The sequence below is a fragment of the Dermacentor albipictus genome, chromosome 9 (genome assembly GCF_038994185.2).
Source record: "Dermacentor albipictus isolate Rhodes 1998 colony chromosome 9, USDA_Dalb.pri_finalv2, whole genome shotgun sequence".
Lineage (NCBI taxonomy): Eukaryota > Metazoa > Arthropoda > Arachnida > Ixodida > Ixodidae > Dermacentor > Dermacentor albipictus.
Window position 1 is genome coordinate 10552383 of NC_091829.1, and position 24630 is coordinate 10577012.

The following is a 24630-nucleotide window of genomic DNA, read 5'->3' on the forward strand; positions in this document are numbered from 1 at the left end:
GCGTTTGCAGGACCTATTCTTTCCAGGTCCTGCATTGTCCCCTCGTTGGGCTCCATGGTGGATGGCTGGCCTTGCTGGCGAAGAATTTACTTTTACATATGGCAAGTTCATTCCCCCCACTTTCTGATAGCCCTCAGAAACGAGGGCGCACCGACGAAGTTGTGAAGTTTTTTGGTCTAAATATTGAGAATTTTCCATGATCTTATTACGTTAAAAGAAAGAAAATGCAGCGAGAATGATCTCGCCTTTTCTTGGTGCCAAAACGCTTTTGGTCTCCAAAACACTCCAGCTTTTGGTCCAGGTTATAAAGTCACCAAGTTGGCAAGGGGTAATCTCCTAGAACTCCGCGAAAAGAAACAACACGAGAAACCGTCTAATCTGGTATTATTCGGGAATCTCCCAGTGACAGTGACACCGCACCGCACTATGAACACAACCCGCGGAGTCGTTTTCGATGCTGATGTCATGGAGCTGACTGAAACTTTACTACTGGAGGGCTGGAGTGATCAAAACGTGATCAATGTCAAGAGAACTAAAATGAGGCGCGATGACAAAGAGATCGAAACAAAGCACCCAATTCTAACTTTCGTATCAAGTATGGTGCCTGATATCATTGAGGCTGGGCACATAAAGACCCGGGTCAGACCGTACATCCCCAATCCTCTCCGATGCCTCAATTGCCAAAGATTTGGCGGCAGTTTATAGAGCTTTCGACACCACCAGACTTGAGCTTAATGTAGTGCCCAAGAACAGCCATCTGACAAGTGCGAGAATACTCCACACTGCGTGAACTGTAATGGGAAGCACGTCCAGGGCAAAACAATCGTAAGAAAGTGAAGGAAAACATATCGTTCAGTGAGGCACGCAGGCGGGTTAGTGCCTGCCAAAGAACAGCTTCGCCAAGTGGCGCGTCAGGGGGCAGCGCCACAACAACCTCCGGCGGCTATCCGGCCCACACACAGTAAGACACTGTGAGACGGAAGTGTCACTGTGTGTAGGCCATAGTCTTGTGGATCATAGTCGACAGAGGTGTTGCCTGCCGGGAACTAAAACTCCGTACGCCCCTACAGGCAGTTGCTGTCCGATGAGGGGGTGTTTGACGAGCTAGTCACTATCAGCTCTATATACGGTCCTCTGAATTATTAACTTCATAAAACCGAAATTCAAAACTACGTAGATGAACTTCTGGCGCCATACATAGTTGTTGGAGATTTAAGCGAACATAACACATTGTGGGGAAACTCTCGTTGCGATGCAAGAGGGCGCCTAATTGAAAACTTTCTCTTTTGCTCAGGAGCACATCATATTGACCGCAAATAAAGACGGATACAGCGGGAGAGAACACAGTCCTGCTGTCCCCGTCTTTATTTGCGGTCAATATGATATACAGTAAACACCAACTAGGCCAAACTGAAGTTCTTCTCAGGAGCATGTTTACCTAATAAGAAAGAGCCAACGTACTACAGCGTGACGCATAACACATACTCCTCCATATACTTAAGTCTAGTATCGAGTACACTAATTCCGTATCTAGAGTGGTCCGTTCTGAAGAACCCCTCTGGGAGCGACCACTTCCAAATTATGGTAAACTTAACGAAACAAGATGAGTGCTCGCCGCATCTTCCTCGATGAAACGTGGACTAGGCCAACTGGGAACTGTTCCGAGAGCTTACGTATTTAGGCGGAGATAACATTGCTGTTTTTCATGTAGACGATGCTGTGGCGTATCTAACAGGTTTTATTATTGACGCTGCAGCTAAATGTATTAAACAAGCTAACGCACTGGCTAATAAGCGTCGCATCCCATCGAGGAACTACGAATGTCGGAAAGCCTGGAAAAACCAAAACAAAGCTTGGAGATTGCTTCGCAATCATCGAGCTGCGGAAAACCTTACTAATTTGGAACAGGTCAAATCACAACGCAGGAGAACACGTCGAAGTGCAAAGAGAGAAAGTTGGGATAGGTAATCTCCAGTATAAATTAATATACCGATGAAACAAGAGCTTGGAATAGGGTAAATAAGTTAATAGGTTGGGAGTCACATCCCCTACTATTAGTAAGTAGCCAAAATGATAGCCTGGAAGATCAGGCGGATTGCCTAGGCGAACACTTTTAATATGTCTCGAGTTCATCGCACTATATGGAAACATTTCTAAAACTCAAAAGAACGCAAAGAGCGGCATCCCCTAAACAGCAAAGGTTCATCCAGTGATGATTACAATCGCCCATTTACTTTGGCTGAACTTAAGGCGTCTCTTGTTCGTTGCAACAACTCGGCGGCAGGTGGCGATTGTATCATGTACGAAATCATTACGTACCTACACCTTGAAAGACTGAAAACACTCTAATTTCGTTTCAATGCTATGTGGACGGCGGGGAATATTCCATCGTGGTGGAAAGAAGTTATAGTCATCCCGGTACTTAAACAAGGCAAAGACCCGGCTTTGGCCAGCAGCTACAGGCCAATAGCGCTAGCAAGCTGTCTGTGCAAAGTGTTAAAAAATGGTAATACCGGCGCTTAATTTGTTTCCTAGAAAGTAACAAAAACTAGAACCCCTTCAATGTGGTTTCTGTGAAAGAATGTCGACAATAGACCACCTTGTTCGCATTGAGGCAAACATCATAGATGCGTTTAGTCATAAGCAGTATTTACTTTTCAGTATTTCTATACATAGAGAAAGCGCATGACACGACATGCGATTCAGGATTCTCCGCAATCTTTCCGCGATGGGCATACATTTCGCGCACATAATTACCTACTCACTGGCGGCGAACCTCCACCATGTGGAATGTGTGGTGAAAGGCTCACCGTCCTCCACGTCCTTGTGGAGTGTAAGAAAGAAACCGAGCGGAAAAAGCACTTTGCCCAAGCCTTCCATTACCATATCCATCTGCATCCACCATTGTTTCTGGGCTTAGAACTATTATGTAATGTGAAGGCAGTTCTAAATTATCTAAATGATGTAGTTCTACATGTTATTAGCCCAGGAACGTCGTAGCGCATCCTCCTACCAGAGGGTGCTCCTGCGACAGTAGCTTTTGTATAGCACACGCCTCCGTACCCTTGTGTTTAAGGGCCGTGGTGAAGCGGTAGTGATAGTCTCACATTCTTAAATTTTGTTCTTTGATCATTCTGTAACACATATTTCACAGTCATAGCACACCTCACTGTCATGTACATTATTTCAATATACCTATTTTACGCACCCTACAGCGACTGATTTTTAGGCCGTTTTACAGCCAAGTAACATCTACTTATTGCAATACATCCGCCCATCGCATTGACAGATCATTGTCACCACATCACCACATACGTGGCGCCCTCTGGCCATATTTGGCCCTTGCGCCACAAAACTGAACATCTCATAATCAATACAGAAATTCATCCGGAAAAGCAAACTAGACCAACAGGAAAAGGAAGGTTGCAGATAAAGAAAAGTTAGAGCATTAAATACTCCTTACAATATTTCCTATGGCTCGCCTTTCATGAACTCAGTTTGGTTCAAATTCTGATGTACTTGGGTTACTGGCTATGGGCCACGGAATATGTGCCGCTCTTCAGTGACAAAACAATTCTTTGAGCTTTATCTGACGCTGGGCAGAATCGAACTCGTGTCGTATATATTCAGATAATTGTGCCTAAATATATATCGCAGTGAAGTGCCACGCGCGTACCACGCGCCGCCACTAGATGGCGCAGTGTGTCCAGAGGGAAGCACGAGAGAGGAGCGCGGCCGCAGTACATGCCTCGTGACGGGTTTCGGCGGTGGAAATATGGCGTGGCACTATGCATTGCTTCAATGCTAATCACAGTAACGTAGGTAGTCATTCTGAGATGGTTCTTGCCTGAATGTCTAATCCGTTAGCTTGCCTTACGTTATCGAAATGTCAATTTATCTTGATCGTAAACTTAAACAGCACAGCCTGTCCTCGTTGAATTTGTCGTACTACGGCTGCCCACCAAGGTGTCCATTGGATTTATGATTGATGTGGAATGATTTAAGGTGTCACTGTGTCCGGTCTCTCTGCTGACAAAACATGGCGCTTTGCACGGCGGTTGGTTTAGGGTATAGAGTTTCCTACAAAAATCCCCAGAGGGAAATCTGGTGCTTGTATCTGCGGGAGCTGCAAGTACGGTGCTCCAGCCAGCATGGTAATGATGGGTATAGTGTATGGATTTGCCTAAAGTTTAACTTCTTGTGTTCAAACATGTTCACATTCAGCGAAATATTAAGTTACTAGCGCAAGAATTTGCGATAATTAAGATTAGCATCTGCGCAGTCTTATTGAGTTGATTGGTTTAGGAAAATATGTTTTTCTCGGCAATTTAGGCCAATAAAGGCAGATATAGCGTAATAGATTAAGTAGCAAGAACGTTTGGAGGTACAAGCAAGAAGACGAGAAGAAGAATCCATGTACTGCTCGTCGTTTCTTTGAGAGATGAACGATCGCGGCGCCAGAGTTTCGTCTGGTGATTTTAATAAGAAACGCCCGCACGCAATGCACGCAACGACATTTTTCTCTCTCCTTCTTTTTCTTTCTCTAAAGGGGATTTCTGGAATTGTCTTGTGTTGTGCGCTATCCGCAAATTTCCCCGAAAGTCTTGACGCTTAGTTGGATCGCGTTTGTGAGCTCTCTCGTGCGCTCGCAAAATGGCGTAGCTCGCAACAAACCATTACCCTCCGAGAACTGGATCAGGTTAATCGAGAGTTGTTATCCGAGTTTTATTTCTCGGCGACCGCGCGTTCGCCAGCACTTCACCGCTGGAATGCAGAGATCCTGCGTCGGGTGCCATTGTGCATATAAGCGCAAAAGCGTCCCGCTGCGACTGCCGCTGCCGGTATAGAAAGCTTGCTTTCACGCGTTCACTGCGAGGAAGCACTTCCGAGAGCTGCACGGCTGGGTTAGTGCTCAGAACCCGTCGTCGTTTCTTGTCCGTTTTTCTGGCGTCGCAAAAACACGGGCGGCGGAGCAATGCGGTTCTTTTTACAACACGAAAAAAGAAAACGGGAGGGGGGGGGGGGGGTAAGCGAGTGAGAGGCGCGGCAGCGATTGTTCACGCAGTGCGCCATTCCCCTGCTTCTTTTCTACTACTACTTTAACAGAAAAAAAAAACAAAGGAAAAAATAATAATCCTCGGCAAAGCGACGTTCCATGTTTGTGCATTGAAGTGGAGCCTTCGCTCCTCATCGGAAGGCGTAGCTCTCCCGAGGCGACGCCGGCGGAGAAACAAAAATGGGCGTGCTGGAGGAAAGGGCTGGCGGGGGGATGGCGTCCTCTGCGCCCCCTAGGGAGAGATGCGCGCTTTTGCGACGCCGAAGCGCGACGTCGCTTGAGAGGTGCTCGTTGTTGCGAACGCTCTCTTTTCGCTTCCGCCGGCACCGTTATACGGGCGTGGAAATCGCTCCGACTCCGTTAATAGGTCGTATTCAGCATCGGTGATGTATACGCAACAAGAAACTGCCATTACTACTGCATTTATGAGCGAGAAAGAAATCCTGTTGGTTTTTTTTTTGGCAGACGTGGGAAGTGACAAAGAAAGGCGCGTCTGATGCTGATAAGTAAATGTGCTCTTTTCAAATGTTTAATCTCCAGGGCTGGTAACATGCACCTCGTGATGTCGAAGTTTACAGTGAGCAATAATGTGGGAGGCTTCACGTTTTTAACGACTCTAAAGAGGTCATCATAGGTGGTCTGGTTTAACTTTACACCGCCTCGACAAAGGGCGCTAGCATTCTGAGAAGGCTACGCTATTGGTTGAAATTGCGATAGGCTCCATGTTGCACGCAGTGACGCAGGGATTTTTAAAGAGCTGGCTGTGCTGAGCTCCTACACTCGTGTGGCGCAGCGGCAACATTATTAGTTTGCTGATAAATACAAGGTACATATATACTATGTAAGCAGAGTGTACGATGTAGCGTCCAACACAAGAAAACTTGAAGGTAGGATATCGCAAAAAGACAAAAACAAAAGTGAACATGAACGTGTGCAATCACTCTCGACTAGTCGTTACTCACTGTCATGAGTTGTATTCGTGGGCAAAAAAACTTTTGAAATCATTATTGTCGGCTTCAACAAAGCTTATGCGATTGCGAGGTTCGTCGTGTTCATAAAATTATGCTGTCAGTTCCGTTCAGACACGGCACAGAATTGGGTTGGCTGTCTCTGCCCAGACGAACAAATGGCCGTGACAAAGCATATTGCTGACGTCAAATTTTATATCCTATCTTTGCCAATACCCATTCAGGACACAGCTGCCGTAGGTGAATTGGCAGCACAGAGCAAGCCTCGTGGCTACGAGTTCGGCCGCGACTGGGGCTGCGCCGTTATTTTCGCCATTTCCTTTCGCATTTTAAACGAGTTGAGTGCTGGGCTAGTTGGTATGTTGACATGATAACCATCTTGAAATGTAGCGCAACGGGGTCGCACAACAGAAAGGAAGACGAACACAGGCGCACTTGTTGCGCCTGTGTTCGTCTTCCTTTCTGTTGTGCCGTCCCGTTGCGCTATATTTCAAGATGGTTCCTTTCGTACTGCGTCAGGAAAATTCACTGAAACATACGACTGTTTCTTACAAATAAAAACGGTTTCTCGTATGTTTTTTTCTTGGATTAATTCACTCCCGCAGTGCCTGCTGGTTTGTGTGGTAGTTACTGCATGAAGTCCATCCACTGACTTCCCATGATTGTTCGTATACTTTGGTACTTGCTCATTGATCAGAACGCGGTCCGTTATTTAACAAGCGCAGCTCAAAAGCCGCAGCAGCAAAAGTCGAAATGTTATTGGCAGACGTTAACACACTTTCCCGCCGTTCGTCTCATAATATTAATTGTACTCGCAGGTCGGAAATGGCTGCCTGAATTCGTTAACTACGTATGACTGCACTGCAGGAGTGGGCAACCTCTGCGCGCGCTGAGATCGTACCTGACAGCCAGTACTCGGCCAATGTCCATGTCGACGCCGTGAAGCTGTGCCAGGAAGACGGCGGACACGGCCTCGTATAGTGCCGCGCCATCCATATTGACCGTGGCGCCGACGGGCACCATGAAGCGCACCACCCGTGGGTCCAGCATAAGGCGGTCCTCCAACGTCGCTATAGTCACGGGGATTGTCGCCGAACTGGACATTTTTATGGACGAGGGGCAAGTGGAGGCGGCGTGTTCCAGCCGCTTTCATATACGTGCTGTTCGTATGAGGTCAAACGGCCTCGAAAATACTTCGCACTGACGTGTATAAGGTGTGACGTGAAAACATGCAAGATACGGCAAGGCGCGTTTCTGTTTTAGGCTCCGGGAGCTATGACATGTCTGCAGACAACCCCTTTGCTCGCCTTCGAACTCATCTTTCAGAACCTTTATTTTCGCGGATGCCAGGCTTTTTATATCTTTTCAGTATTTCATTGATTGGAATAAAAAAAATAAACTCAGTCATCAAAAAACACGGTCGTTATTTGATGACGCAGAAAGAAAGGTGACATTCTGTCTCAACGTTTTACAAGCGCGACATGCTTGTAGTATACTTACGTATACTTACGGGGAGAAGTGGACGACGCACGCAAGCGCTCCTACCAACTACCAGCTGGGGTCATCATTATCATCATCACCAGCCTAGTTACGCCCACTGCAGGGCAAAGGCCTCTCCCATACTTCTCCAACTACCCCGGTCATGTACTAATTGTGGCCATGTTGTCCCTGCAAACGTCTTAATGTCATCCGCCCACCTAACTTTCTGCCGCCCCCTGCTATGCTTCCCTTCCCTTGGAATCCAGTCCGTAACCCTTAATGACCATCGGTTATCTTCCCTCCTCATTACATGTCCGGCCCATGCCCATTTCTTTTTCTTGATTTCAACTAAGATGTCATTTACCCGCGTTTGTTGCCTCACCCAATCTGCTCTTTTCTTATCCCTTAACGTTACACCCATCATTCTTCTTTCCATAGCTCGTTGTGTCGTCCTCAATTTCAGCAGAACCAGCTGGGGTACTACAGTATATAGTTGGCTATAGCGAACATCATTTGCCCTTTTTCGCGCTAGAAGAGCAAAGGTGAAGTTTTCTTTTCACGTGTTTTCTTTTACGGCAAGAAATAGCGGAGCGTGCCTCGAGGAAGTGCTGATGGCCATTAGGGCGGGGGTGATCATGGCCCTGGCGAAGGAGCCGAGCCCTCGACGCACGAACAGCAGGTACACGGCGGTCAGCACGAAGAACATGTGGACGGCGAGCCCCGTGAGCACGGTGACCACGTAGAGGCCCAGTTGTGACAGCACGCGGCCCAGATCGCCCGTGGCCAGAATGCGGTGCGCAATCAGGAATCCTACGCCTGCCGGGCAGTACCTATGCGTGCCCCGATGGCGGGGTTGGGGAGTAAACGAGGTAAAGTGCTGTCAGGATGGCCGCCGAAGTAATTGCTACCACATTATCCGAGACGTAAGCCCAAGATAAAATACAAAAAAATGTGCAGTTTCAAAGCGCTTATTGAAATCCATGCGAAGCGAAGCTTCAGTTAAGCTGTGCGCATTAAATCCTATTCTACAATTTCATCCTATATATTTCAAATCCTATAATTTCAAAGCGAAGCTTGCTTATCGAACCTTGCCGGACTTTCCTGACCGTAGCTCCTGACTTGCCGAATAGGCGCGTGCCTCGCACTGCGTAGCACGTGCCACTTTTCATCAGGCCGCAGACGCAGCAATGAAACGGGAAAGGCAATCGTCAAAACTTGTACCTCTGTCTTTCGCACCGTCAGTCTGCCAGCATAGATCTGTCAACGTCGTTCTTCGCAGTGACGTCACTGCGTCGATGTCGGCGATGTCACGAGGATGAAGGCTATGCATGACGCTCGTCGAGAGAATAATGGCGATGACAGGTGTGCGTACAAAGGAGCGCGAACACACATCTAGCTACATATAAAGGTTGGGTATCGTTTGTGCCACAGTGGCGCGTACGCGTTCTGGAGGATTGGCCGAATGGGCAGGCATCCAGTGGCACATATCGAGTGGGTAAATTAATGAATATGCTGAATATAACGCGTCATTCCATTAAAAGGTCGGTGTGATTTGATATATCTATTAGCCAACAATACATGGCCAGGTTTTATCAAGGATTTTTTTTTATTAAGCAGAGCAGAGGTGCGCGTACTCGCACTACTTTGTCACTCATCATAGGAGGGTTCTATAAGCCCGTTTGAGAGTATACGAGCATTCTACACACATATGAACTTCCTATGTAAATTCAAAAATATATAATGACGCAGTAGCAGACAGCAGATAGCAGCAACGCCAAACCCAAGGTTAAGCAAAAAAAAAAAAAAACTCGCTTTAAAAGCAGTGGACGGATAGAGCGCTCAACCAAAATTTGGGGTGTCTCAACGTCGCGGGTCCTACTGTCTCCCCCTTCTTGCCATGTGTCAGGCGAGTTGACTCAGTGCATTACCACTCGGTTCCGCCGTGTCATTCCAGTATGCTACCGTGGGCGCGCAAAAAAAAAAAACAGCTCAAAGCAGCATGTTTAACCCTTTTCCTAGCTAGTACATGAAGAAATATGTAGCTTCGCCACTCCATGGGGCCATAGGAAGGAGGCGATAGAATCCGCAGCGACAAAGAGTACGGTTGCAGGGCTAATTAAGGATTTTGTGGTCTTACGTGCCAAATCACAATCTGACTATGTGGCACCCAGTAGGGCTAGTTAATTTTACATTACATAATTATACTCGAGAACGTGGGCAGAAGTACGGCCGTGGGCGCAGCTAAATTGGTAGAGCAACACGCACGTCATGCTCAGGTTGCGGGTTCGGCCTCTACCGGCGGTAAATTTGTATTGTCATAATTTACATTTCATTTTTTAAAGGAATATGAAGTTTACCCTAATTTACACCAAATATTTTATGATTAACAGAAGGAAAACAAAAGTTGCTGCTCGTTCTTATTTCGCTATGTTGACGTTTTACGGTTAATCAAATCGAACCGTTTTGCATTTGCCTTAATCTTCACGCTCATGCACAACGCTCTGTATACTGCTACGTTTCTCGTTTTCTGTTACGATGTACGTCACTTGCGTATTACTTTCTATATTGCTCGTTCTTATTTTTTTTACGCATTCTCTTCCTGTTCAGTGTTTCTTCATTCGCGAAATGTAACCGCGCAGGCAGCGCAGCCCCGTGCATGCTGACAGTGTTCGTTATGACAGCAAGGCAATGGTGGCGGCGTTCACGAAAAAGAAATATCACGCTGGGTGAAGGCGTTCGTTAGCGACCTCGTTAACCGTCTGCTTCACGTTTGCGCACTGTTGCTCAGAATGTGTTGATCCGAGGCTGTGCAACTCTGAATGCGTTTCTTGTGTTCACCGCGAATCGAAGAAGACCTCAGTCGCCCGAGTGAAAACAAACGGGACGCGTCGGGCCTAAGCGGACTCCGCGACGCCTCGCTCACTGACCACATGATGATTCGTATGAGGCTCATCATGATGTCGGTGATGCTGACGACCAGGTCGTGCATGGGCCGGTTTCGCTCGCCGGTGGACGCGATGATGGCGCCCACGAAGACGGCGAACACCAGGAGGCCGAGCACGTTGGTGCCCTGGGCGCGCTCCACCACGAACTCCGGCTCCTCCTCGGTGATGTCTGCGGCACACCTGCCGCTCAGATCGGTGCCCTCGCCCCTTCGGCAAGTTGAGGGGCCAGCTTTTGCAGCGTAATTATTAAAGAGAGCATCGCAGAAGCGCGCGAGTGCTGGTCGCCCTGGTGGTATGCGGAGTCGTTTATAAACCGAATAAAGGGATGAAATAATTTGAAAAAAAAAACGAACGAATACACATACAAATCAACAAAATCTACAAGCTATCCTTCTGGCGTTCTTAGTGTCTGTACCTATTGATATTATAAATTCCTTCTACTAGTGGTGGTATTGCGCTCTGAAACTGAATTCGATTGCACGCGACAAGCTGGTTCACTGTCAGTAAATTCAAGTATGAATTCATGGACCTTCCTCTATCTTGCGGGCTGCCGGGGAACTCACTTATTCAAGCACACTTAGAAAACTTCGTGTAAACACTACCGCCTAATTTTTAGCATTAAAATTTAAATGTATCATTCCAGCTGTGATCTAAATAGTTCCCCTCTCTCTTGCTGCCTCCCCCCCCCCCCTTTTTTTTGCCAACCGCTTCATCTCGCTCTTCCAATCATCGCTTGCTCCAGCAGCGCCCCGCCATTGCTACTCACCACAATTGGTTACTCACCAAAATCTGTTACCTCACTGCTATTATTTCGTGTAACGTTTTAAGAGCTAGTCGTAAAAATGATTTATTCTTGCGCTGCCGTTTCGTGAAGCACATTTTACAGCACTCTGAGGGCTGTCGCTGCAAAGACAAGGCGCACTTACTGCTCGAGTTGTCATCTGGCGGAACTGGAATTATCGCCTTGGTGGACCACTGTGGAAGAGAAATGGGTATTTCAAATGTCGTCCTTTATCATTTGCGCCTGCCTTAACATAAATATAACTTGAAAACTTACGGAATAAAGGGCAGCTTCTACGATATTTGGTGGAATCATGTTCCTGCACGAAGTTGCAACGAAATGCGTCAGCCACAGCATGGCTTTGCGGACTATGAGCAGCACTCACCAGGAAAGGGAATGCTAGGAGAACGCCAGCAAACTTTAGAGTAGGAAAAAATTGAGAGGCAGACATAGACAAAGAGACAGGAAGGTGGCTGGACTAAAGCTACTGGTGCCGAGGGCGTTTTCATCGAAACACAATTTAAAGACTGCTGAAGTCGAAACAAAACCGAAACTGTGCAGCAAATGAAACTGTTCACAAACAAAACACATTTCTTTGCGGTTGCCGTAGTCTTACTCAATTGTCGGTCGCTTAAGCCTTGGTGCTTTAAAAAAACATGGAAGGACTCTGGTGCTATTCTGAAAATGTCAAATGCCGCCCTGTTGTTGAATTTGCCACCTTGTCATTCGATTGGCTCACGGGGCAGCTACAATCTCTGTGATTGGCCCAAAACGCCGAGAAGGTAGAACCTGAGAACATGGCCGAATTTGACAGTGTCCACAGTATTAGAGTTTCCTACAAAAATTATCAGAGAGAACTCCAACGCTGCGATTGTTAGGCTAGCATGAAAACGATGGGTTGTGCGTAAATCTTCGTGCTTGTGGCTTCAGACAATTTTGTGAAGTTATCTTTTACGTTTCATTTTCCAAATTTACGAGCAAACATCCTTGCTCCGCGATCGTTCATTTGTATTTCATCCCATGCCCTCAAGCACAACTTAAAACAAAGACTGTATCGCGTCTGCGTATGTGTCAACAATTTCAACAATGATGCTAAACGCAGCAGTGCCGGAGTTGGATTTATACGATGTTAAGCGTTTTATCGTAGGGCCGGTACTGTAAGCACGCTTTCAAGACTGCCTGTGCGTATTGACCCACTATATAGCATATTGGCTAGTTGTCCCAGAGTTCCACTCTGACGCTAAATTTATTTGGGAAGTGCTCGAAGTCAGCGAGGGTTCGGCGGGACGCACCTGACAATGTCCATGATGGCGTCGGCCAGGTAGAAGATCCTCTTGGGCGGCGCCTTGGCCAAGTCGACGCTGGAGTGTACGCCGGGCCGGATGAGAAAGACGAGCGCCAGGCCCTCGATCTCGGCGATCACCGTGGTCGCCATGTAGTAGATGAAGGCCCGCCTTCCCAGACGACCGGCCAGGCGGAGGTCGACGCCGCCGATGGCAGCCACGATCGAGGACGTGATGAGCGGCATCACGCACAGCTGGAGCATACGCAGCAGCATGTCGCCCGGGAACGCCACGTACATCAGCTGCGCACCGCGGCGAGGACGAAAAGTATTGGCCTCCTTGTCTAGTTTAACAAACGACACACAAACGTCTGTGGTATACAGACCTCGAAAAAATAATGGCAAACAATACATCGGCTATCAGATTATGCTTTTATGTTATGACTACCCTTCTATATAATTTAGATGGCAAGAACGTCTATGTGCCGCCGTTTAAAACAAAAGATACAATCCTTGCTTATCATATAGATTGATGTTGCTGCAGTCACATATAGCATCGCTCCTAACTCGTAAAAACAAAATTGTATTTCATTGACAATTCACATGCAAATGTCATGTTCTCTAATTTTCTATAATGCTTTTGTAAGCAATGTTGCATCACAATTGTTTTTTTGGGGGGAGGGGGGGGGGGGTCATTTATTCCCTTAAGAGGTACGCCCTTATGCTAATGGCGTTTGCATAATCAGTGTTTGCATGAAGCTTAATATAACTTCGTTAACATTGATGGCATTATTGGTTAACCAGTGTTAATCTTGGCTTATGCTGTGTGTTACTACTGTTGCCGTCGCTCCAGGCGTGGTCAGAACTCGGTCAGGTGGATAACTACTATCTTTTGTCCTACCTCTTGGGCAATACCTGTGTATTATCTCGTAAACAAACTGAGAGAGAGAGAGAGAGAGAGAGAATAGACTTTTATTCTGAGCAAGCGCAGCCTGCGCGCTATAGGTTGGCGGGCTCCTTATTCCAAGTAGCCGCGGGCCATGGCCATCTCCCGTGCCCGGTCGATCAGGCTGCACAGTCTCTTCGGGTTCGGGTCTGATATCTTGGCCTCCCACTGCTCTTCGGTTATTGTTTGGGTGTCTACGGTGCCATGTTTTCCTCCACATCCCCAAACCTTATGACATAGGGCGTCTCGGACATCACAGTACGTGCCGAAGTATGAATGCTGAGTACGTGAGATTCGGTGCAATACAATACCGTGAACGTAGCTGTTGGTTTGCAATTTCCGGAAGGTTACTGCCTCCTCCCTAGTTAAGCTGGGTTGAGGTTGCGGGTAAGTTCTTCTGTCTAGGCTGTAGCGTTGCAGATTATCGTTGTACCGAAGAAAAGTATGTTCATTCCTTCCAACCGTGCCCTTTTTCTTTGCACGCACCGAAACGCACGTCGTTGGCCCGAATGGGTAAACTGCACAGCTACATGCATATTTTTGGCATACGACATGCGCGTTCAACTGATCTGCTTTGCAACGGGCATTGCCACTGTGGATTGATCTTCTCCACGTGACTGTTAACGTGCCTAACCGCGATACGTTTCGCGAGCAACTACAGCCTCATTGTGCTCAGCATCACTTCATTACTTTATTTCATAAATGAATATATATTGTGCGAGTGCTTGTTTCAGTTTTGCTGTCATAGTTATTGCTGTTGTTGTATTCATATATTTAATTTATATAGTTGCATAGTTTGTACTCTTTTGTATCCCTACTTCTGTTTATACCCCGCTTACACTATGCTCCAACCTCCTGAGCCTGCATGTAAAGTATGATAAATAAATAACCTAAAAAAAGGTTCATTGGTCCATTAGAATGGAAGTTTACGAGAACGCAGCATGTTCGCAGTTTCAACGTCAGGAAAAAAAGTTCTTCCACACAGTTTAACGTTTCCAAGGTGGCAGTGCCGACGGGGCCAAGTTAAACGTATGGCCAAGTCTGGTCAGTTTATTTCTTCAAATGCCATTTTGCATGATTGTTACATAAAGGATGGAAGTTGAGCATTTCCACGGGTCTTCAATTGCACAATAACCTCATTAATCAGGGATGAAGGAGAAAATAACATGCAAAAACGAAATGCAAAAGAGCAATGATCGTACAGCTTCAGGATACAGAAGAACAAATATTACAAGCTGAGGTGAGAGCGTGAGGTCAATTCCATAAAATAAACATGTTCCTAAAATGCAGAAAGGCAGGTGCTTATACACATCGCTGCATATATATATATATATATATATATATATATATATATATATATACACACACACACACCTCAGTAGTCATACGTAGTCGTAAGGCATTCTCATTTATATCCCCATAGGACCCCATGTATACCTATGGATCCTAAACGTGACTGCATATATATATATATATATATATATATATATATATATATATATATATATATATACACACACACACACACACACCTCAGTAGTCATACGTAGTCGTAAGGCATTCTCATATATATCCCCATAGGACCCCATGTATACCTATGGATCGCATCGGGTCACGCATTACAGTCAGACGGACAGACATATTTCGGAGGGAAGGCGCCCTAGAATGCGTACGTATTAAAAATAATTGTTTCTACTTTGCCAAAATCACAATCTAATTATGGGGTACGCCGTAGGGGAGGACCACATTTTAATTTGGACCACCTGGGTTTCTTCAACGTGCACTTCCCCGCAGGGGCGTCTGCGGAAGCAGGCGTTTGGTGACTTGCGACACCACGTACCCGAGCACACGAGGGTTGGACCCTCCCGCGTCTAACCGTGCGCGGCTTAGCCGTGTGCGTGGAGAAAGGGATCCTGGGGGATGAGCCGATGCTGAGTGCTTATACCTTTAAGGCCCTTCGACGGAGGCAACACGCCCCTTTGGCCTCAGCTTCACGCACACAGCGACTCCGGACTGACCCACCCGGGGGAAATCGGTAGTTGCCTTTTCCTATACCACCCTCCAATCTTCGTCTTTTTCTCCCACTTGTATGCTTTCTTGTCTTCTCTCTTCCATTTATTTCCAACTTGTCTCGCGGCAAATGTTAACTCTCTGAAAAATATCCAGCCTTGGGTCTGGATATTAGGTTATACTGGTGGTACATAGCTGGCGTCTGCAGGTTTCTAAAAACCTGCAGTGTCCCCCTGTTAGGCTCAGGGGTAAGTGGCCATCACCGCCGTTGAATGTACAAGAAACTCTATGGGAGAAGCTTTTCCCCTTTTACCAGATCGCCTTCGAAACGAGGGCGCACCGAAGCAACATTTCAGTTTACTTTCCGAAGTAATGCCCCAACATATGTCAGGTATCACGTTATACATAGCATAGGAAACGCTTCTGCGAGGAAGCTTTCCCTATTTTCGGTGGCAAAGAGCCTCATACAAAAGCTCAGGCCAGCCTACAAGGATTCAAAGACGTCCGGTGGAGATCTACTCCTAGAACTGGAAGAGAAAGAGCAAGCTTAAAAGCGCCCAGAAGTCGCCAGTATCGGTGATGTCGCAGTCACGATTTCACCTCACCGCTCGTTAAACACGAGCGAGGGCGTGATCTGCGAGAAAGACTTCACGAATTTGATTGATGAGGAACTCCTTGAGGGTTTCCAGGTGGAAGCCGTCACAAAAGTCCAAATAATCGTCCTTCAACGAAAGGATCACGAAATTCCCGCTAAGCATGTCATTCTCACGTTTGCCACCAGTGCATTGCCCAGTTCTCTTGAGGCTGGCTACGTCAAGGTCAATGTCAGGCTGTATATTTCCACTCCGAGACGGTGCTTTAAGTGTCAAAGGTTTGGCCATGCTTCTCCCTCTTTCAGAGGCAAAACGTCATGTGCAAAATGCAGCTCCAACAAACATGAATCCGACAATTGTAATTCTCCTCCACATTGCGTAAACTGCAAAGGTGATCACCCTGATTACTTATGGTGATGTTCAGTTTGGAAAAAGGAAAGGGAAGTCATTGCAATCACAGTAAAAGAAAAAAAGATATCATTCTGTAAAGCTAGGAAACGCGTATCACGCCTACCTAAACTCAGCTATGCCAATGTGGCGCATCAGGGGGCAGTGCTATATAGACCCTGTTAAGTTGGCACGCTCCAAGTTCCGTGAGGTCAACCTCACAGCTGCCTACCACCGTTGTAAAAATCGGGGGTCCGTGCGGCCAACGAAGGTTCCGTGGTTGGTGCCGTGCCAGGTGCCGGGAGAAAGAAGGGTTCCGAGCGACGTTGAAGAGAATAAAAAAAAGGATTATACTAAAAAAAAAAGGTACATGGTTCAGTTTAGAATATGGTTCGAACTATCGAAGTACACTACATGCTAGCGTCTTTGCATGCCCGAGTGGCTCTGCTGTGCGAGCGTCTCTCCCTTCACAGCCGTCCGGATCCGCTTTTTATGCCCTTTTCTGCCTTCTTTTCGTCGTTGAGGGTATTCACTGGCCAATCACAAATGCCGAATCGTTCACCACCTCTATCGCCCCACACTGGTCTCTAACGTGGTGCTCCTGTCTCCAACGTGGTTCTCCTGTCTCCAACGTGCTGCTCCTGTCTCTAACGTGGTGCTCGTGTCTCTAACGTGACAAAATACGAGGCGACCACGTGGCAAACTGAACGTGCCGTTGACGCTTCCCCTGGGAGTTGTCGACGATGACCCCGCCATCGATCAGTGGCCCCTTCGTGACGGTCAGGAGGGGCGACGTTGCTGTCTTGAAGTGAACTGCCTTGAAGGGAATGATGAAGCGTAAACCGCACCCGTGACAGCTGCGTGTCGCTGGTGGGGCATCACCCCGCTCTGAGGGACCGCCAGGCACAACAGCCCCGAGAGCCTACAGGCTCCGCTGGCAGTAGCCCTGCGGTGGCTTTTCCCGCTCCCTTGATGGTGGAAGCCAGTGCTGCCCCATCGCTTCCAACGGCTCCGGAGCCCACAGTCTCGCAGGGCCTTAAGACAACTCGAACATCAAGGCCCGAGGCGCGTGCCTCCGCGTATATCTCTCGGTCCTCCAGCGCTTTTGAGAGAGCAATGGAGGTCGACACTAAAACACCGGTGTCATTGACATCAAAACACCAGCGCCCTCTCGAGCGTACAAAAAGGGACAAACTATCAGTGACCGTTCCAAAACAGTCAGGTAACCTAATGGTTACCGTTATTAACATGTGTCACCAATAATTTGTATTTAAGGACCAATTTTTGTTAAATATTCTTATAGTTCTGGCTTTTATTATACAGTTGAACTGCAGAGGTCTACTACAAAACTTAGCTGATATAAAAGACATCATAAATAGTTTCTTCCCAGTTGCCTTTAGTTTAGAGGAAACAAATCTAGGTCCGCAAAACGAGAATTTTTAAAAGGTTTTTTCCTCCTTCGAAAAGACCAGGAAAACACCAGCCGACAGTCTGGAGGAGTTGCCGTTGTCGTGATAGGTGCGCTCCCACCCGAGAAGTTAAACTGAATGCTCCTTTCGAAACGGTAGCCGTCACCATTCTCTCTTTTAAAAAGTATAACAATCTGTTCTTTGTACATAATACCCGACGAAAGCGTAAATGTGAAAGAACTTGAAAAGCTGATTGAACTGCGACCGGACCCTTTTACACTCGCAGGGGATTTCGACGCCCATTGTAATCTTTGGAGAAGTGAGGAAACTTACCAAAGAGAAAAACTCAGATTTTATTTTGTTTAACAATATCTGTTTTTTACACTCAGGAGCACCTGCTTATTTTTCACCCACTTCACGTAATTTTAGCTCTCTCGATTTGGCTTTCTGTTCACCTTCTCTTTTTATTGATGTTAACTAGGAAGTGTTGGACAATCCATACACAAATGACCACCTACCTGCCATAATCAAACAGTCGTCAACTTTACCCATCATCACCCGCAGGTCGCATCGCTGGAAATTCGTGGCAGACTGGCCGCTTTTCAAAGAAATTTCCGAACTTGAGGACGATTTTTCAACCAACCTAGGTGTCGATGAGATTATTGAAACGTTTACTAATTCCATTATCACGGCAGCCGAAAGAGCCATGCCTCAATGTACTGGACAACATCGGAAGAAACTAAACCCGTGGTCGGCAGAGGAGTGTGCGGAAGCAAAAAAAGAACAGAAGGAGGCCTGGGTAAAGTTCTTACGCACCCAAAAAGTTCACAGCTACAACTCAGCAATAAAGAACCATGTTACAATTTGTGAACTGACCTAATGATAAATGTAAAGGTGACAAAGTTTATATATTACACACCACTCCGAATGATACCGCTCATTTGTGATAGTGCTTTTTCGAAACACTCCTAAACGCCAACAGTTTCACGTAGAGATTAAATTCGTGTATAACACATTTGTCAGCTGAGTTGTTCTAACAGATTCAGTTTGAAGAACAGCGATATCCGTTTTTAGGGAAGAGTTACGAATTTGTTAACTCCGTGCGTATATGTTTGGTACCTTACTGATTTTTGGCAATCTTTGTAAAAAGAAAATAAGCTCCTAAATCATCAGTCTTCTTCCTGCAGTTGCTAGAATTGATCTATCTCTCTAATTCAACAATTTTAATTCAAATCGGTCCACCGGTTGTCTAAAAAAAAATTTCTGCGTTTTATACCTTTTTGAGTATGGAAACTGACCTGGCCCCGAGCTCAAGCTTCCTCCGAGTCTGGCCGTCACCGATTGAATAAACCTCCGAGGCATGACAGAGCAGCGCGAAAGAAAGGGCCATAGTGCACACTCACGATAAGCGCGCGACTGTGCGACCGCAGATGTCTCTGCTGATTATTAGATCGCAGACAAGCCACTGAGTGGCAGCACGCCTGTAGCGAAGAAAGGCGCCCCGCGGTCGAGTGAGAGCGCGTGATACCAACTGCCGCGTGACTTAAGAAGAAATGCCCGATTTAATGCGGTAATTCGTCAGCTTTTGTAATGCTTGCTTTCGAAACAGTCTAAGCGGGCCCGGTGATGCGTTGGCTGTATTTAACTGGTGCTGCAATCCTGCGGCGAAGTCCGTTGTCTGCCCGTCGTGTGCCCGTCTCAAAGTCTGTTTGGCGGCATTGTGTCCCGTGCTTACCAGACAGGGCTGGCTTGAGTTTATGCTACGTTGACCGTCGCCGTCTTCGTTACCGGAAGGTAAGTCAGCTTTCTTTGTATCGTTTAGAACATTCGTGATTATCTGTCTCGTTACATCACTCGCAAACGACGTCGATTTTATAAACATGGTAACGGCGCTGACTACACAGCATGGCTAGCTGCCGGCGCACGTGTGAACTTTGGGCTGGTGCTCCGCACTTTCCCGTTGTGATTCGCTCCGTAACTCCTTACTTCAGGGATAGGAAAATCGCAAGAATCAATGCACTAGTTCCTTGCGTGTAGTCCAGGCAATGTTCTCTCTGCAAGATAGCACAAGCATGGCGTTTCTGCAACCCGCCGCGGTAGGCTTAGTGGTTATTGAACTTGCGGCCTGTATCGAGGTCGCGGGTTCGATCCCGGCCGCGGCGGCTGCACTCCCATGAGCCAGAATGCAAAGAGAGAGAGAGAGAGAGAGGAACGCTGGAGCACTCAGATTGAAACATGCCCAGATCGTCAAAATTAATCCAGAGTCCCCTGTTACGGCGTGCCTCATAATTAGACCGTGATTTTGCCATTTATTGACATTCTGACAGTGAGTTCGCAGCTGACACCCATCTGTCAGAGTATGACGACGAAAATCAGTTCTTGCGGCTTAAGTCTGTGACACGCTTCAAATTAGACATCTGTGCTGTACGAACAAAGCTGGCTTTTTGCCAGGGGTTACCGGCGTTCACTTTCCGCCTTTCATTTGAATTCTGCTGCGGATATCGTCATTCTTGTTCGCCTGCTTTTCTTGTTTGGCTTACCAGTTTGGTACTCGCCCATTTGGCCGCCGCGTTACAGCGATTACCGATCGGCCAGTCAGCTCTCGCACCGTATACATGCATATGCTGCTATAGTGAGATGGGAATCGCGCGTGTGCGCGCGCCCGGTGCTGCGGCGGGAGCTCGCCTGTCTCTTGGAGAGCGGCTCGGCGAGCGTTTGCCGCACCGTCAGGCCCGCCACGACGCCGGACGAGACGCCGATGAAGAGCCACAGGTTGAGGTAGCGCTCGGCGCCGCTCGTGGCCAGCGCCTGGTGCGACGCCTCGTGCAGCCGCTCGGTGGACGACCGGCGGCGCGCGCGGTGTCGCTCGCCCCGGGCCGTCGCCGGGATGAGCGCGGAGTCGCTGCGCGGTGCCACGAGCACCACCTTGGAGCTCAGCCGCCGGCGTCGCGAGTGGGCCGATTCTGATGGGCACCCGCTTTTGGGAGGAAAGCAGAGAGCCTCACTGTTCCGTGCGAAAGACACTTCGAAAAGGACACTTCGCGACGAGCGAAATGTGAACGTTCTCTCCGTTAGTAAAGGGCAGTTAGTGGGCGGTAGAAGCATTGGCGGTGATTTTTAAAAAAAAACGTGAGCACAACAGTAGCTCAACTGGCGATCATGCGTCATCGTAAAGCGGGTGTGGTCTGTCGACGCTGAGACGCTCGATCGCCGGCCATATAGTTAAATGAAGGCGTCAAAGGTCGTAACCGTTCTCTTTGCGAATAGCCTGCGTTAACAAAGGAGCCAGAAACTGGCTATACGTGAGCGCTAAAGACTACTTATCACTGAACAACTGACCATGGAGGGTCTTGTTGGATTAGGTCGATTAAGACCGCGACAGCGGGGATTCAGTGTGAACAGCCTCGTAGAGCATTACTGGCACAGTGTGCAGAAAATGAGAATTACCGTTTGCTATAATGGCGCGAATGTTTTTGCACCGTTTCTTATATATATAGTCTTTTTGTTCTGATTCGTGGTTGTCACCGAAATCTATGCAGCCATTATTCTAGTGTGAGACAACATTTATGCTATGTTGCTTGGAGAACACATTTGTGATTCACTCCCGTGAACAGTTTCGGCACCTTTGCAGCTCATATTGCGACGAGAACCACATATTATATGCAGATCGAAACTTGTCTCTACCGCTTTTTTTTTACTAGGCTCTAGTATATGCACTTCAAGGAATGCTCGAAGTATGTCTGTAGAAACGTTACTTCATTTGACCAAGACCTACACAGGAGGGTATCGGGCGCTTCCAGACACCTGAATTTCAGACGTTCTGTGGCGCTGAATAACGTTACGGAAACTGCAGAGCTTCGCATAAGTCTAACTTAGAATTAATAACAATAATAATAATAATAAGTCAGACGTAGCAGGTGAAATCAGTGCGGCACAATCTGTTCAGAAAGTTCCGCGCCACAGTGCATTTTCAGTCGGCGTCGTTATAAACTAACGCGCTGTGACGCCGAGGCCCGCTTGTGTACGCGCACGCGAACTCCGCATAGCTGCAAAGTTGCCAAGCGCGTCCGCATAGGTGCCGCGCCTGGCAGCGCATACTCACGGCGTGTGCATTCTAGCACATGGCTGATTGGTTAAGGATTTCCATAAGAGGCACGAAAGGGTTGCGGATTGCTCGCTCATGTGATGAAAAGATAAAGTCGTGGACATAGCTTACGTCTGTACCGTGCCTCTACACAAGCTACTGAAGAGCGATGGGCCTGGAATCTATGGAGCGGACTATTCTTCGGTTCACTTCGTTATCTTGTTGTTTCAAGTGGAGAAAGAAGCAGATGGAACAAGCTGCTGCCGTTAAACGCTCGGCAATGTGACTGTTCTAGAGGCATGGAAGTAATGGACCACCCCTTATGTGTGCACGCCTTTGGGGCAACAGAGCAAAAAAATAATGTCGACGCAGTTGTTTGTCCTTCATCACGACAAGCGATGCTTAATGGTTGTAATGCTGTGTGAGATTGCACAGATGATGTAATAAATTCTGCAGCTTTGTTTCCTCGCGGGTACACGCACCTCGACATCGTTGCTGGTGAGCTTTTCGATGCTGGCTCCTTGTCTGTTCCGGGTGACGTGGCCAGTTCGGGCTGCGTAGCTGGTTCTTTGCTCTCTGAGGGTGGTAGCGGCCCGCTTTCTGCAGGCAGCTGCTTCTCAGTGCTAGGCTCGGGAGCCACCGGAAGTGAGGTACCGTGGGACAAACCAGCGCTCTCGTCCAAGTTCTTCGACGTCATCTTGTGTTGATCAGCTGAAACCCGTTTTACTCACTTTAATAGGTGTTACCACTGGCAATTCCGGACAATTCCTCTTCGCTAGTACACTTCCCAACGGCTATTGCATAGACGCATATAGACTATTTGGTGTTCATCGTGTCTTACTGGCAACGATATAATCATTTCTAGATCACGTATTTATCATATTTTAGCCTACGTGTTGCAAGCAGTAATGATTTCTTATTATTCGTATGCGTGGGCTTACAGAGAAGCTGCGCAGTATAGATGTGGTTGAGAATATCTCCTTCAAAACGTGTCCTCCGAACGTCGTCAAAAGTTGAGAGAACCGCTACTGAGTTAGCGGTGTGAAATTTTGAGGCATGTTGGGTATATCAAGGTGTGATAATTGCGGCAATTTCTAATGTGTGGGATTATTAGGTGCGCCGACGGGAATTCGCTATAATCTCGTAAGCGTTAACTTAAGAGTGCTAACTTTGAGCGGTTAGTGTTAGTACTGTTTCAGGCGCTTGTGCATTCCCTGCGGCTTGGTGTCGCTGCATTGAAGAGAGCGCACAAGAACTGGCGAAGAAGTTGCAGGAAAACGACACCTTGGCCAGTCTATATCGGGACACGCACGCGCGATAAACAAGGTTGTATATTTTAACCTTTAGCGCACGAAATACACAAGGATAGTGCAGACAGATGTACAGGAAGTGCTCTTCTACGCCTGTCTGCACTGTCCCTGCGTCTTTTGTGCGCTAAAGGCTGGAATGGAATAAGAACATATCCGAACTTATGATCTTTCAAGTTTGTATACTTCAGTTGCCAAACCAAGCGTACATGGCGCGCTTCATACTGCTGCAAGGGAGGAGAAAGCCTGGCGTTCTTGGAAACCTATAGACCTAACTGTATGCAAAGGCCCCTATGTTGATGACCGCCTCGCGGCCTGCTATGGTGGCCGGTAGGTTACTGCACGCAACAAAAGCACAAGGCGCATTTGTACTTATTCTTCTGCATGTCTGTGGTCGCATTCTCAGATGAGGTGGGCGAAAACTGAAGGGGTATCCAAGTTTTCCCGAAACGCTAACGCTTCTAAAGCGTTGTCCGTCTGTGGGCACTAGTCCCAGGCATAATAGAAAGGACAGTTGGTTTTATTCTGAGAGGTACCTGGTAACTGTTACGTGGGCACACAAGCACGGCAACGCCACACAGGTGAGCACTCGGCTGTACCGACTGCCCCACGTAATTTGAGCGAAACCTTAAATAAATCTGCAAATGCGACGTAGCTGGACAGAACCAAGGTAATGTTGCTTGCCGTTGCTTGGAGATACTCTGATTATTTTTGCATTCGCCTAATTACATAATTATAATTAGTTAATTTATCAAGTATTATAATTATATTAAATGTTTCAGTTAAAAAGTCGTCGAGCAACATTAAAAACTCCCGACAGAGCTTTCTGTTGTTCAACACGGGCTACATAAATGTGCTTTTCCAAGCATGAGAGTGGATGTCTCATTTGCCCTTGTTTAATTACTTCTCTCTGCCTTGCGGGTTTACGCAGAACTCTTACGTCGAAGTCTTGCCTTTGCTTCGAGTTATTGACAAATTTGACTTGCGCTGCCATCTGCTAGCGGCCTGGTTAGCTCAGATGTAGAGCGGCTGCTCCGGAAGGTGGTGGTCCCGGGTTCGAGTCCCGGACCAGGACGAATTTTTCTTGAACTGCGAAGCTTTTCTTTCGATGTGTTTCCTTTTTTTTTCTTTCGAACTTTATTTCGCATTTTCCTTTGCACAGAAAAAGAAAATGCAAGGGCAGGAACAAAAAGCTGCACAATCGCAGCTTGACGAGGTTCCTGTGCCCTGTCTTTGACAAACAGTTGCAGAACATTCACAAAGAAAATCAGTTACATATGTGCAAAAACAATTTCACATTATACAGATATTGATATTCACAGCAGAACAATTATAACATCTGTATATATATATTCACATGCGCATCTACACCAGCCCAGCATC

At 47.2% G+C, this 24630-nt stretch overlaps 3 protein-coding genes across 9 annotated transcripts in view; 2 read left to right on the forward strand and 1 right to left on the reverse strand.

Moving 5' to 3' along the window:
- LOC135911155 (acetylcholinesterase-like) overlaps positions 1-7030 on the forward strand; it is a 36230-nt gene extending 29200 nt beyond the window's left edge. Inside the window, exons 7-8 of one of the 4 annotated variants that reach the window (XM_065443326.2) lie at positions 27-101; positions 6892-7027. In XM_065443326.2, coding sequence (XP_065299398.1) covers positions 27-101; positions 6892-6967 — 151 coding nt within the window. In that variant the 3' untranslated portion in view covers positions 6968-7027. Of the gene's footprint in view, positions 1-26; positions 102-6842 lie in introns of all 4 variants that reach the window. The other 3 variants (XM_065443328.2, XM_065443329.2, XM_065443330.2) reach the window with 3 other exon arrangements.
- The window catches only part of LOC135911154 (excitatory amino acid transporter 3-like), a 31690-nt gene that overhangs the window by 6191 nt on the left and 869 nt on the right, over positions 1-24630 (reverse strand). The window contains exons 2-9 of one of the 2 annotated variants that reach the window (XM_065443325.1): positions 22423-22651; positions 20581-20833; positions 12522-12814; positions 11506-11548; positions 11375-11423; positions 10431-10617; positions 8100-8333; positions 6926-7120 (exon numbers count right to left, since the gene is read on the reverse strand). In XM_065443325.1, coding sequence (XP_065299397.1) covers positions 6926-7120; positions 8100-8333; positions 10431-10617; positions 11375-11423; positions 11506-11548; positions 12522-12814; positions 20581-20833; positions 22423-22637 — 1469 coding nt within the window. In that variant the 5' untranslated portion in view covers positions 22638-22651. Of the gene's footprint in view, positions 1-6925; positions 7121-8099; positions 8334-10430; positions 10618-11374; positions 11424-11505; positions 11549-12521; positions 12815-20541; positions 20834-22422; positions 22652-24630 lie in introns of both variants that reach the window. The other variant, XM_065443324.1, reaches the window with a different exon arrangement.
- Positions 19374-24630, forward strand: part of LOC135911158 (m-AAA protease-interacting protein 1, mitochondrial-like) — a 228932-nt gene continuing 223675 nt past the window's right edge. The window contains exon 1 of one of the 3 annotated variants that reach the window (XM_065443332.2): positions 19374-19650. In XM_065443332.2, coding sequence (XP_065299404.1) covers positions 19483-19650 — 168 coding nt within the window. In that variant the 5' untranslated portion in view covers positions 19374-19482. The remainder of the gene's footprint in view (positions 19651-24630) is intronic. The other 2 variants (XM_065443335.2, XM_065443336.2) reach the window with 2 other exon arrangements.